We start from the raw sequence: 13,699 nt of genomic DNA, 5'->3' as shown, positions 1-13,699 counted from the left end.
AATCTCTGCTCTGGTGAGAGACACCAAAGCGTACTTACCTCAAACCTGGATCTTAAGCATCCAGGGAACTCTCTTTCTCTTATACCTAGTGTTTTTTCCTTTAACCAAAATACAAAATACCAGCAGTTTGTGCTAGAAAAGGAATGACTGACAGTTTGGAAAGAATGCTAAGAACTTGCTAGTAAGCATAGCAGGGGGTGGAAGGTTGTTAAACTGCTGAGGTAGGGAAAAGTCTGTTTTGTAGAATCACAGAAACACTAACTGCAGTTCTATATAACTCAATATTCCCCTCTTGTATTATATCAGAATTATGGCTAAAATTTAGTTTAATAATAATTTATGACTTACTTTTGGGCGTGTTACATATAAATGACATACGATCGTGGCAATCCGTAACGAACCATTTCCCATCATCGCTGTTCATGGCAATGCATTTCTGACCCCGAAAAGCTTGAGGATTGAGTGCAGGTTCTTCACCTCTCCAATTGACAAAACCCACTTGAGTTTTATCTTTCCACATCCATTCTCCTAATTATAAAAATATATAAATAGCAATATGACGGAAAGGAGAAGAGTAGCACCATGACTGTAAAACATACTATATGGAAACGTGTTTTAAAATTACAGTGATCCTTTTTCCTCTTCACCTTTTTCAGTTTAGAGAATATGCAAGCTACTGCCATTATCGTATCAGAACACTGAATACACTAACAATAAGGGGAGAGTGCCTCTGATTTCTGACAGCAAACTTTTTCCACTGTCCCTCAGACCTTGTGGGGGGCTGGACTATGTTTTGGAAAAAACAACCCCCTCCCACAACTCTCCCCTCCCTTCTTCACAGCACCGGATGAGCCCCGGTGGCTGCTTACCTGTGCCTTGCGAGCAGCAGGGGCTGGTGGTGGTGGTGGGGTGATGAGCTGCACGAAAGGGCTGACTCCAGAGAGGGGCTGCTTAAAATAGTGCTCAGCTGACTTCCTCCTCTAGGCAGGGCAGGGAGAAGCCAGGAGGAGGGAGGGAGGAGGTGCCGCCACGGTATGTGTGAGGGGGGTGGGGAATGGGGCAGCCCGAACAATCAGAATCCCCACGCCGATTCACGCAGCAATTCCCGGACCATCTGTGGGCCGGATCCAGACGGCAATTGGGCTAGCCCCAGCCCCTGGGGCTTAGTTTGCCGACCCATGGCATAGATGTTTCCTATACTACTGTTTACCATCTAGTTGATGAATTCTCAGATAATGGGTGAGCGTTTTCCTTTTTCCTGGATGCTTGCCAAGAAGATGCAAGCACCATTCACTTACAACCAACAGCTTTTGCTACTGAGCTCTTTTATGTCCAAACTCCCCCCTCCAAATGAAATGTATGTCATATTTGAGGACACTTTTGAATAAATACAGATAATACATTTATTATGTATATAAATATTGTGTGTTAAACAATTACCATCTATATTTTTGAACAATCCAATCCAAAAATTTTCCTTGTTGAATTGCCGAGTGTACTCCAACAAAAAATCCAGTTCAGTTGAATCTTCTATTGAAACCAAGGTGCCACCTAGGAAATATACCACAGGAATAAAGTAAACTCATTAAAAAGTTATCTTCTCCTTGAAAAAGACTGCCTAACAAGATAAGACCAAGGAATCACTATCCAGCACTGGCAGCATTATGAAGTTCTGAATACTTTAGAGAAAATATATATATCTTTCTTTCAAATGATTGTGACTGCTATTCTATTGCATAATTTCTATTGGAGAAGGATCATTGTAACCTACCCATTTGTAGAAAATAATAATTAACAGTTAAAGAAAACCACTTAATCAAAAATTCAATAGAAATGTCATTTTTACAAATCAGATGGTTCACAAAAATCCTGAGCTCCAGTACTGAAAACGTTTTTCACTCTGTATTTCTAATTACACATAAAGGGGGGGATCACCTCAGTTCTCTGGAAGAGAAAGATGATACCCTTTCAAAGTATTTATATTAATGGGGTGCCTGTGTGACTTTGATGTCATGTTTGCTGAGTAGGAGGAACTCGGATTAACCCATTCTTATATCAAATAGAATTTGTTGCGATTTGGTCGATCAGTTTGAAACAGGATACAAGTTTTCTTCAGAGAAATATAGCAGCAGCAGCAGAAATAGTAGTATATTCAGCAATATGAACTGGTGGAGATGGATGGATGGATGGATGGATGCAACTGGCAGATGATTGGCTGAGGTTCCACTTAGAACTGATACAGCCTAATTTAAAACATCTGTACAGGTAGCCCTTTCATTTCTAGGCACATTTCAAGGTGATCCCATTTGTGTTAAAAACCCTAAATAGTGCAGGCCTCAGGTATCGGAAACTGATCTCTTCAGTATAAATACTCTCAGATTGCCCTCTTGGTAATTCCACTGGCCTTGGAAGTGCAAGGAATGGCAGCCCAACAGAGAGCAGGCCTATGGCCTTAAGTTGTGGAATTCTCGTTCCACAGAGATATGTCCTCTTGCACCTTCATGTTATCACTTCTGCCATATGATGGTGCCCCTCTTTCCCCTGGCTTTTCACACCTGATGTATGTAAATCTTGTGGGAATGTTCAGGGAGGCAGGAGAGGATATACTGTTAAATAATATTCTTCATATACCAGTAACTTGTATTAGCAAGTCCCTTTACTTAGCAGAGTGCATTCCCCTTTTTAAACACACAGCAGTTAGCTTTGTTGCAAGCTTGTTTAAGCTTATTAATATAGATTCCTGGTAATCTCCTTTTGTCCCTCTTAAAAAGAATAGACATGACAATCTTATTTAAAGTCAGTAAAAAGAAGTTTAATCACAGTATCATTCAGTTCACAATTGGATCCCTGAAGGCAGACTTAGGTTACAAAATATGTACACATTGAATCTATCCCATAGGGAGAGAGTTCCTTTGTCCCTTTTTGGCTGAAAGCCAACAGGGCATCTCTAGCTGAAGAGATGTTGCTTCTTTGATGAATGGAGTCAGAGAGAGAAAAGCCAAAGAGGAAGTGTGCTCCCTGCCTTGCCCTTTTTGGGCAGGTAAGGCAACGCCCACCTCTAGTCACATGCAGAGGAAGTTTGTCCCCTTGTATGCCCACTCTAGGAATGTTGTACTTGACAGCTATGTGTTTTACATCCCATAAATCTCAGGGCTGGTTTTAACTTTGTATTGTGGTAACCTGACCTGGGAACTTACTCTGAAGGACAGGTAAGACCTCCACAATATGACAACAAGTATTGAATGGTGCCACACTGGCAGAACAATGCCAGGTTTGACAGGGCCCTCTGCAGCTCTTGCCAATCTGTTCTTGGCAACAGTGATGTCCCCTGGTAGGCATGGTGAAGTGGCAAAGGCCCTATCCAGGGCAGTGAAGGCACAGATGATGAAGACTCCTTCCCAGGTAGGGCTAACTCTGCTTGCTTGAGCTCTCCTCTGCTTTCCTTTTGCCCCTGGCCCATCTTTCATTCATTGTGTGCCGCCAGTGGCAAAAAGTCAGTGTATCAGGAAAGCACTATTTAAATTATCCCATGGGGCTTCTGTGGCCCCAGGGAAGGAACATTCTATCTGGGCCCAGAGGCATTATGGAGGAATCAAAAGGTGAGCCACGGCAACAGGGGTTTTTGGCTGCACCAACAATGCTTTGGGATTGGGCAAGGAGAGGAAGACTGGCTGGTGTTCAGGGAACTCAGGCCATCAGCGAATGCTTGTTGGTGCTGATCCCTGATACCAGGTCTGTAACACATTATTCTCAGTATTATTTTGATAATAAAACTTTTTATTATTGGATTGTGCCAGAAAGAAAGAATTTCCTGCATGCCATGGGCTGTACCATTTTTCTTCCTACCATTCTCATTTGTAAAACAATTCCTTTTTCAAAATGACACTCACCAAAATAAGAACATCTGAAGGCTGCTTGCCCCCAAGGTTCCCAAGCAGGGTAGAATTTATAGCAATGAGCCCGAAAAGGAACCCAAGCTCTCCCGTCATCTTTTGGTGGAGGAGGGCATTTTCCTGGCAGCTGTGGTGCCTCCGTTGGGAATGCACCTGTTATAAAGCAAGTAGTTTTCTTTTTTAAAAAATAAAGGCATCTTAGAAACCTAGAAATACAAGAGGAGTGCTTAAGGTTTAGACAGGTCCTGAGTCATAAGGCAAAGCATGATACCCATTTGGCTTATAAAAGGAGATATTGGATCTGTACAAGTTCGCACACTGTGCCACGGTGGACCCCACTGTGCCACGGCAAGCCAAACATTTAAAGAAACTGCTGCAGACAGGTGCCTGTTGAAAGCAAAATTACCTTTAGCATACCAGATGATGGGAGAAGGGAGAGCAAACACCAGAGAGATGTGGAAACAAGGAGAGGGAGCTCTGCTGTGATTGACAGGTCAAGCTTTTAATCAGAGGGAATGATTTTACATAGAAAGCCAACCCCAAAATCTAAATACTTATTTTTATTTCTTTAATCAAAAACGTATGATTCCATAACATATAGGAACTAAAGAAACAAAGAAGAAAATACAATGGAAGAGAATTTAAAATTAAATTCACACACACACAAAATTAGGTTGTTTCAGCCACAATCAATCAATCAATCAATCAATCAAATGCATAGGAAGGTAGTAACGTGTTGTTTTTGTTTGTAAGTATCAGGATGTTGTCCTTGGGTGTTTTATGCTATTCTCACTTGAAGCTGAACGATTCCTAAGAATTCCAAGTTCTGATGTATTTCACTGGAGGCATTTCAACAATAAGTCATCATATATAGTGTTGGAAATTAATCTCCCCCCCCCCCGTTTGTCTTGCACTATGAAAGAATATGGAGCAAGCTGCCTGTGAAAACAATTTCAGCAAGGGTGGAAGAATCCTTTCTTAAAATAATTTTGAGGTGTCATTACACCACCAGTGATCTTATCACATATAAACTCCCAATCTCTTCCCAAAGTGCTGGAGCTGCAAAAACAGCAACATAAAGGCACATATTTCCACCTATGGTGGGAGTGGTAGATGGTGTTCCTATAAAAGGAACTGAACAATATCTATATAGATAGCAACACACTGGGCGAAAGTGATTTCTGTGTTCAGAATTGTATACTCCAAAATCAGAATAAATTGTTTTATCAAGATGCTATCAGATCAGTGTCTAGAGTACAGTTCTCAGCTCTGTGTTGAAATGGAGACCTTATTGGAATTAGAGTGCTGTGCCCCACATTAAAAGAGAGATATTTCTTTGCTTACCGTGATGCTGCTCACAGATAAATAAGTATGTTTCATTGCAAGTTCCTGTTTTCCAATGACCCTCAAGGTCCATGAAGACACAGGCTATTTTGTGCTTTGGCTCTTCAGGTGCCCAGTTAGTATACATCAGTCTCCGGTTGTTTATCCATGTGTAGTGCTCACCATTCTAATGCACATTGGAACAACACATGCTGGTTGTAGTTTATTTCCCAAAACATGAGCTCCACATCATCTCCACACACCCCTTTCATTTTATTTACAGAAACACAATCAGGTGATGAATTCTGGGTACTGCTATAGCTATGACAACTGAAGGCATCCCTGTGCTGTTTAATATCTATTGAAAAAACCCTTGGGAGATGTCATCTGGAGATCTGAAGCATGGTGTCATGGGTATGCTGATGACACATAACTCTATCTGCTCCATCTGAATCTGGAGAAGCCAGGAAGGTTTTGGACAGGGGTCTGGAAGCAATCAAAGGCTAGATGGGCGCTAGTCATCCAGTTATATCTGTTCCTGAACTGAGATAGTTGGGCCTTAGTTGTCCATGCTCTGGTGTCTCTCACCTGAGCTGCTCCAAAGTGCTTTATGTGGGTCTTGCCTTGAAGATGACCTAGAGGCTACAACTACTGCAGAATACAGCTGCTGGATTGGTAAGTGGGACAGCCCAATGTGACCCTGTGTCACCAATTATTGAGAAATTGCTTAGACTAGCTCATGCTCTGACTCTTCTCGACAGAATGAGGCCTCTTTGGGTTAGTGAATGTATATAATTGACTGAGAAATGGCAAGTATTCCTGTTCTGTCCCAACTGGGCATTATGTTACATATATTGCTCCCTAATCACTGTGTTTAGACTGCTGGCAACTGATCAAGTCTTGTTATCTGATGCCTTGCATTGATTAGTTGTACTATATCTAGCTGTGAGGTGCCTTGAGTCCCTATCAGGGAAAAGGGTAGGTAATAATAATAATAATAATAATAATAATAATAATAATAATAATAATTTCTGAAAACACGGCATTGGCTGCTAGTGACCTACCAGGCCCTATTATTATTAAAAAATTGTACACCGCCATATACCTGCAGGTCTCCAGGTCTTAGTACTAGCACACAAAGCCCTACATGGCTTGCAACCCTGGGCTCCATTGGAAAGAAGAACTAGATTTAAATTTATGCCAATGATAATAATGATGATTAATGATGCAGGGAGGATGTGCAGGGAGGATGAAGGGGTGGGTAGATAAAGGGAGGGTGGTTGGTCGAATGTGGGGAGAGAGTGGTTGCCAAAAGGGTAGGTGGGGTTGGCAAGTGCAGTGAGCAGTGAGCAGGGACAGCCCCTAGTTTTGAATAAAGTCAGCTAACGAAAGCCCTGTGCTTTCTAACTATGTCCTTCTGAATACAAACCCTTGGAGTGAAAAAGTAGTATTATGTTAACGTACATTGCACGTTCTTACCGTGTTGCTAGTTAGACCAATCCACACAGGCTCCTCATATTTCAACACCTTTAGCCATAGGAATGATTCAATGTAGGGATTCCAAATGCTGGCAAGCTCTGACTGTTCAGAATTGCATTTTTTCCTGGCCTCTTCCCATGTCATTTTGTTGCCAATGAAAAAGTAACTGCTATTCCCAAAATGGAAATAGCCTGAGGCTGGAATTGTTGTTTCAAAGTATGGTAATGCGGGATCTATGGCAAAAACAAAAAGCCAGAGATTGTTCTAGACTGCATATATTCCTAAAATTTGATTTCATTTCATACTGAAATATCTGAACATTATTATCTCCCAAGATTTAACATCTGAAAGTACTAACAATTTGCAGGGAAACATTAAAACCAACATGTTAGTCAAACTCTGTTCTTTACAGCTACAAAAGAAGCATATCAAATTCCTAAGAAGCAGCCAGCAGACCTACTTGAAACACATTCATTTCTTTTCAGAGAAGTCAAGTGACTATTCTTCAATTAGTTTCCTAGCCACCATCATTCGTGGATGATAAAAATTTCTGTTTCTGTTCTGGTAATTTCTGTCCAAAAACAGACCTCGGAGGGTGGCTGTACTCATGGGGGTCTATTCTTCTTATTAAAATGAAAGTGCACTTGCACCAGGCTGTCACTTGCAACATGGCTAGATATTATGACACTAAAAAAGAACTAAAAGAATCAATATGGCTAACTTAACCCAACGACACACCCCTCCCACACACACAAATCCCACTGCAGTCAACCAAAGACAACCAGCCACACCCTAGGTCACCCTAACCTCGGTGAAATATCTAGGGGTTCACTTGACATCTAAAAATTTGAACTTGTATAAAGACAACTATGAAAAATGCTGGTCAGAAATTAAAAAAGATCTAGAAATATGGTCAAATTTGAAATTGTCAATGTTAGGCCGAATTGCAGTTATCAAGATGAATGTATTGCCTAGAATGTTATTTTTGTTTCAAACTTTGCAGATTCTTGACAAGATGGACTGTTTCAAGAGGTGGCAGAAAGACATTGCGAAATTTGTTTGGCAGGGCAAAAAGCCCAGAATAAAATTTAAAGTACTTACAGATGCAAAAGAAAGAGGGGGATTTGCCCTGCCGGACTTAAAACTGTACTATGAAGCAGCAGCGTTTTGCTGGCTGAAAGAGTGGATGCTCCTCGAGAACACAGATATCTTGGATTTAGAAGGTTTCAATAATGCATTTGGTTGGCATGCTTATCTATGGTATGATAAAATCAAAGTGCATAGGGCCTTTAAAAATCACATTGTCAGAAAAGCGCTATTTAATGTTTGGATAAGATATAAAGACTTGTTGGAAAACAAAACCCCTAGATGGTTGTCACCCTTGGAGGCTAAGGCATTGAAGAAACTCAATATGGAGGCCGAATGGCCAAAGTATTGGGAAATCTTGGAACAAGATGGAGATAAATTGAAATTACAAAGTCATGAGAAATTGAAACCTAAAGTACGAGATTGGCTCCATTATTATCAAATAATGGAGGTTTACAAACAAGATAGAAAAACTGGCTTCCAGGTGGAGAAATCAAAATTAGAAACTGAATTGTTAGAACCCAATACCAAGAATTTGTCAAGAATGTATAATTTGCTGCTGAAATGGAATACACAAGATGAAACAGTTAAATCGGCTATGATTAAGTGGGCACAGGACATTGGTCATAACATTATGTTTGCTGACTGGGAATGGTTGTGGAACACCGGTATAAAATTTACGGCATGTAATGCCTTAAAGGAAAATATCATGAAAATGATCTATAGGTGGTACATGACCCCAGTCAAGCTAGCAAAAATTTATCATTTGCCTGATAATAAGTGTTGGAAGTGTAAAGAAACTGAAGGTACTTTCTATCACCTTTGGTGGACGTGCCCGAAGATTAAGGCTTTCTGGGAAATGATATATAACGAAATGAAAAAGGTACTTAAATGTACTTTCCCTAAGAAACCAGAGGCCTTTCTCTTGGGCATTGTCGGTCAATTGGTGTCAAAGAAAGATAGAACCTTTTTTATGTACGCCACGACAGCAGCAAGAATACTTATCGCAAAGTATTGGAAGACACAAGATCTACCTACTCTGGAAGAATGGCAGATGAAAGTGATGGACTATATGACATTGGCTGAGATGACTGGCAGAATCCGCGACCAGGGGAAGGAGACGGCGGAAGAAGAATGGAAGAAATTTAAAATCTATCTTAAGGACTATCATAAACTTGATGAATGTTAGAATGTCGAGGTTTGGAGAATGAAAGGGTTACAGCGATACAGTGGTGCCTCGCAAGACGAAATTAATTCGTTCCGCAAGTCTCTTCGTCTTGCGGTTTTTTCGTCTTGCGATGCACGGTTTCCCATAGGAATGCATTGAAAATCAATTAATGCGTTCCTAGGGAAACCGCCTTCAGACCAGGGACAGTCTGTCCCCGGACCGCTTCTGAAGGCTGGGGGTGGGGGTGGACAAGGGCTTTTCTTCCCACCCCCAGCATTTTAAAAAACCCTGGGACAGCGGAGGACTTCTCCGCTGTCCGGGCGATCTTAAAATGCTGGCGGGCGGCATTTTAAAATCCCCCCGGACAGCGGAGGACTTCTCCGCTGTCCCGGGCGATTTAAAAGCCCCTGGGAAGGCAGGCAGGGGGGACAAAGACTTTTGCCCCCCGCCAGCCTTCAGAAGAGGTCCTGGGGGCAGCGGGAAGCGAAGCGCTTCGCTTCCCTGCTTCCCCCGGACGTCTTTTGCAGCAAGGGGCTGCAGGGAGATCGCTATCTCCCCGCAACCCCTTGCTTCAGAAGAGGTCCGGGAGCAGCGGGAAGCGAAGCGCTTCTTCCCCGCTTCCCCCCGACGTCTTTTGCAGCAAGGGGCTGCAGGGAGATCGCTATCTCCCCGCAACCCCTTGCTTCAGAAGAGGTCCGGGAGCAGCGGGAAGCGAAGCGCTTCGCTTTCCCGCTTCCCCCGGTCTTTTGCAGCAAGGGGCTGCAGGGAGATCAATATCTCCCCGCAACCCCTTGCTTCAGAAGAGGTCCGGGAGCAGTGGGAAGCGAAGCGCTTCGCTTCCCCGCTTCCCCCGGTCTTTTGCAGCAAGGGGCTGCAGGGAGATCGCTATCTCCCCGCAACCCCTTGCTTCAGAAGAGGTCCGGGGGCAACGGGAAGCGAAGCGCTTCTTCCCCGCTTCCCCCCCGACGTCTTTTGCAGCAAGGGGCTGCAGGGAGATCGCTATCTCCCCCCAGCCCCTTGCTTCAGAAGAGGTCCGGGAGCAGCGGGAAGCGAAGCGCTTCTTCCCCGCTTCCCCCGGACGTCTTTTGCAGCAAGGGGCTGCAGGGAGATCGCTATCTCCCCGCGGCCCCTTGCTTCAAAAGAGAAGACCCGCTGTCCCCGGGGGCAAGCTTCGTTTTGCGAAGCAAGCCCATAGGGAAATTCGTCTTGCGAGGCAACTCGAAAACGAAAAAACCTTTCGTTTTGCGAGTTTTTCGTCTCGCGAGGCGTTCGTCTTGCGGGGTACCACTGTATAAGATTAGACTGAGGGAAAGATTAAGAAGACATATGCTTGACAGAACTAACTTAGAAGTTGCTGGAAAATTTTGGACATTGGGATGCAGAAAGGGGAGGTATGGGGGAGTCCGAGAAACAAGGTTTATGAAAAAAAGGTTATGAAACTATACGTGTTTGTATGTCTTTTTATATGTTTGTATTGTTTTAAAATTTTTTGTAAAACCAATAAAAATTTATATATATAAAAAAACCCTAACCTCTCTCACTACCAAGGAAACATAACAAGCGAATAGAAAGACAACCTACCCAAGTGACGCTGACACAAAACCCCCATGTGCATGTGCTTTTGTAAACAATGAAAATCTTTAATAAAAATTGTTTTAAAAAGAAATAGAACTAAACTTTTTTCCAGCAGCCTCCTTCTGTCCTATTTTGGGGATGGTATAGTGAAAAGTCAAGTCCCATATCAGGAAGTGTACAACTGAGGTTCTTTGACACCAGGGTTCATCTCTGTATATCTATAAAATATTGTTGTCACGATTGCATTCTTTTCTTTATACAGTAAAATACAAAATCTCTAATACTGGAAATCTAATTTTGTTTTTTGACAAAATGATATGGCACAGAAAACAGGCTTTGGACTCTAGAAAGCAATCTGAACTGCAAAATATTTTTTGTTTTTTCTCTTCTAAACGTACCAGAGTTTCTTTGGCAGATGTAGCTTTTCCTGGCAGAACATGGTCCATCTCTCCACTTTCCTCCTGAATTTCCAGTCCCCTTAATAATAAAAACACAGTCTTCCTAAGGAATTAAAACATAAAAATCAAATAAGACAAGTGCCATCAATTTGCGCAGGAGGCAATTCTTTTATCCTAGATCAAGCATAGGCAAACTCAGTCCTCCAGATGTTTTGGGACTACCACTCCCATCACCCCTAGCTATCAGGACCAGTGGTCAGGGATTGTGGGAATTGTAGTTCCAAAACATCTGGAGGGCTGAGCTTGCCTATGCCTGTTGTAGATTGTGCTTAAAAGCCCTCCTTTTGTACTTCTCAAATTCGATGAAAGCAGTACCGTATCCTTTTAGAACCAAGTTTGAAGATGAATATTTGTCGCTTCTCACTACTGTCCTACCCAATCCAGCCAAGAAACAGCCTCCACCATTGAATGAAATCTCTAAGGAGGTGCTGGCCCCAGTGTGTCCTGGGATGAAGAGGAATTAGTGGAGCCTGACATATAACCTGAGATTGCCACCACTCAGGGCACCTGTAAAATCAGAGTACCTGCTAAAATCTATCAGGTTGCACAGCCTAGCACCTGACTCCACAATTACCTGTGTGATTCCAAGATCAGATGGTGCAAAGTCCACACCAAAGCCCCAACTAAAGGTGTAGCATTAGTTTGGCAACACAAAACGTCTTGTCTCTGGAACCTACTCAGGAGTAGGCATCAGTAACTGATGCATGCTCTGGATCAAGGGCCACCTGATGTTTACAGGAAGTAGATTAGGTAGCAGAGCCAGCTATAAAACTGTTCACATGATGCCCAACTCTTCCTGGTACAACACTTTCCCCAACTAGCTGCTTGGCTTGAGATGCCTGTTCTTGCTAACTGGCTGCATAGCTCCCTTTGCTGTTTCTGCACTTCTGCCCTGCTTTTCAGTTCTGGTACTGGAAGGCATAGTACATTACCACTAAGTACCCCTCCCCACAATGACATCAGCTGATAAGGTCACTTGACAATCCGCTGATGGACAGCACTTCAAAAGTCCAGCCAGATAAGAGGGCTTGGCAGGCCTACTTAGGCTTGCAGAAAGACCTTCCCCACAGCTGTTCTAAAGAAGGGTGTGAGCATCAAACTGGAGTAATAACAGTGGGTGGTCTCCTAATAACTCATCCTATCAGTACAAGGATTTCTGCTTGCACAATGGGATTTCCCCCTTCCCTTGGATACACCTCATGCCCTACCCAAATCTGCTTCAGAGGGTTGGGGGAACCCCTAGAATATATGGTATTTAGAGGGTGCAGAAGGTGAGGAGATGGGGTGGGAGAGATTTGTCTTTGCATGCAACTAAGTCCTAGTAAGCCGAGATAGAAAAAGTCATTGCTGGACAGAGGCAGTGCCTGATTTACTGGCCAGTGGATCAAGGAAGATGTGTAACATAATGGGTGAGATGCCTTTCAGAATTTTCTTAATTCCCAAGCACACAAGGGGATGTACAATTGAAGTGAATGGCACTGCTGCTGTGGGAAGGAAATAATTCAGTCTAACTAGGAAATGGAGCATTGGCAGATTATACTTAAGTCCTTAACTCGTTGGCAAAATTCAGACAGAATAAAAGCAGCAAGGTTGAGAGAAAAATTGCAACTCTGAAGAATATAACTGGCTTTAAGTCAAAATTGTCAGAGGCTCCTCAGAACATGCTGCCGACCTTGGATGCTTCCTATATATTTTATCAATTATGTAATGTATCTATTTGTAAAATTTCTATTCCACACTTCTTCTGGAGTATTTTTGGAGTGGCTCACAACAATTTAAACTACAGTAAACTGAACAATAAAGAGTAAAATGAGGATTAACAATCATAATACCAATCCACGTATTAAATATCAAAACATGGCCAGCTAACCTTGCAAGATTGGCATGGGAAGACTGGTACATTAATGGAGTGATAATGCTGAGAAGGCACTCTGAATATATATAATTTTACTGCAGGAATGGAAAATAGGGAACATTTCTTGTATCTGAAAATAATAAAGATGAAAGCCTTTGCAGGCAGGACTTACACGATTTGGAAAACCACTGGCCCAGTTTGTATAGTAGACCTCACTTCCATCTGTCCATAGAAAACTCTCTTCACTAATAATATCGTTCAGTCCAATCCATGGATCAATTGAGGCACTTTCTAAGTGCACCATGAAAAATGCTGAATAAAAAGAAGGACATATTTCATCATAAAGAATTTGGTAAATACTCTCCCTCACTTATAAGTAATCAATATAGGATACCATGAACTGATCTAGTTATATTTTATGTTCGTCGTTTTGTTTTGTTTTTTAAAATTGTGTCATGCAGAAGTTGCCACTATGGTCCACTTCAGATCTTACTATACTGCATCTTTTTAAAAAACAAAAACATTTTAAACTTGTTTTTCTTACAGAGAAAAACTATATCTCCCATCATTCCTGAACATTCTCTTAATGCAACAAAATATTGCAGATGCAACATTGGCTATCCCTGCTTTAAAAAGGACCACATAATCCAGCTCATTACATTTTTGCCTGGAAAAAACACAAACAGGCTATGATTACAATAAGCATCCCTTGTTTTCACTCCACTTAGGAAGGGCTCCTTTCTCCTGGGCCTTGTTCAGAAAGTGGTGGTGGAGGATGAGTGTTCAGACCCCTGGGCTCAGGAAACCCAGCCAGATGGGCGGGGTAGAAACAACAAATTATTATTATTGAGTCAACATTAAG

At 42.3% G+C, this 13,699-nt stretch overlaps 1 protein-coding gene across 1 annotated transcript in view; it reads right to left on the bottom strand.

Annotated features, from left to right (window-relative positions):
• Positions 1 to 13,699, bottom strand: part of LOC308569466 (macrophage mannose receptor 1-like) — a 59,565-nt gene that overhangs the window by 2,912 nt on the left and 42,954 nt on the right. Inside the window, exons 22-28 of the mRNA XM_081163388.1 lie at positions 13,010 to 13,149; positions 10,923 to 11,025; positions 6,696 to 6,928; positions 5,238 to 5,403; positions 3,891 to 4,046; positions 1,441 to 1,551; positions 349 to 528 (exon numbers count right to left, since the gene is read on the bottom strand). Coding sequence (XP_081019514.1) covers positions 349 to 528; positions 1,441 to 1,551; positions 3,891 to 4,046; positions 5,238 to 5,403; positions 6,696 to 6,928; positions 10,923 to 11,025; positions 13,010 to 13,149 — 1,089 coding nt within the window. The remainder of the gene's footprint in view (positions 1 to 348; positions 529 to 1,440; positions 1,552 to 3,890; positions 4,047 to 5,237; positions 5,404 to 6,695; positions 6,929 to 10,922; positions 11,026 to 13,009; positions 13,150 to 13,699) is intronic.

This window comes from Podarcis bocagei, assembly GCF_964188305.1.
Source record: "Podarcis bocagei genome assembly, chromosome: 12".
Taxonomy (NCBI): domain Eukaryota; kingdom Metazoa; phylum Chordata; class Lepidosauria; order Squamata; family Lacertidae; genus Podarcis; species Podarcis bocagei.
The sequence above is the reverse complement of the archived record's forward strand: the minus strand, read 5'-3'. Positions and strand labels throughout refer to the sequence as shown.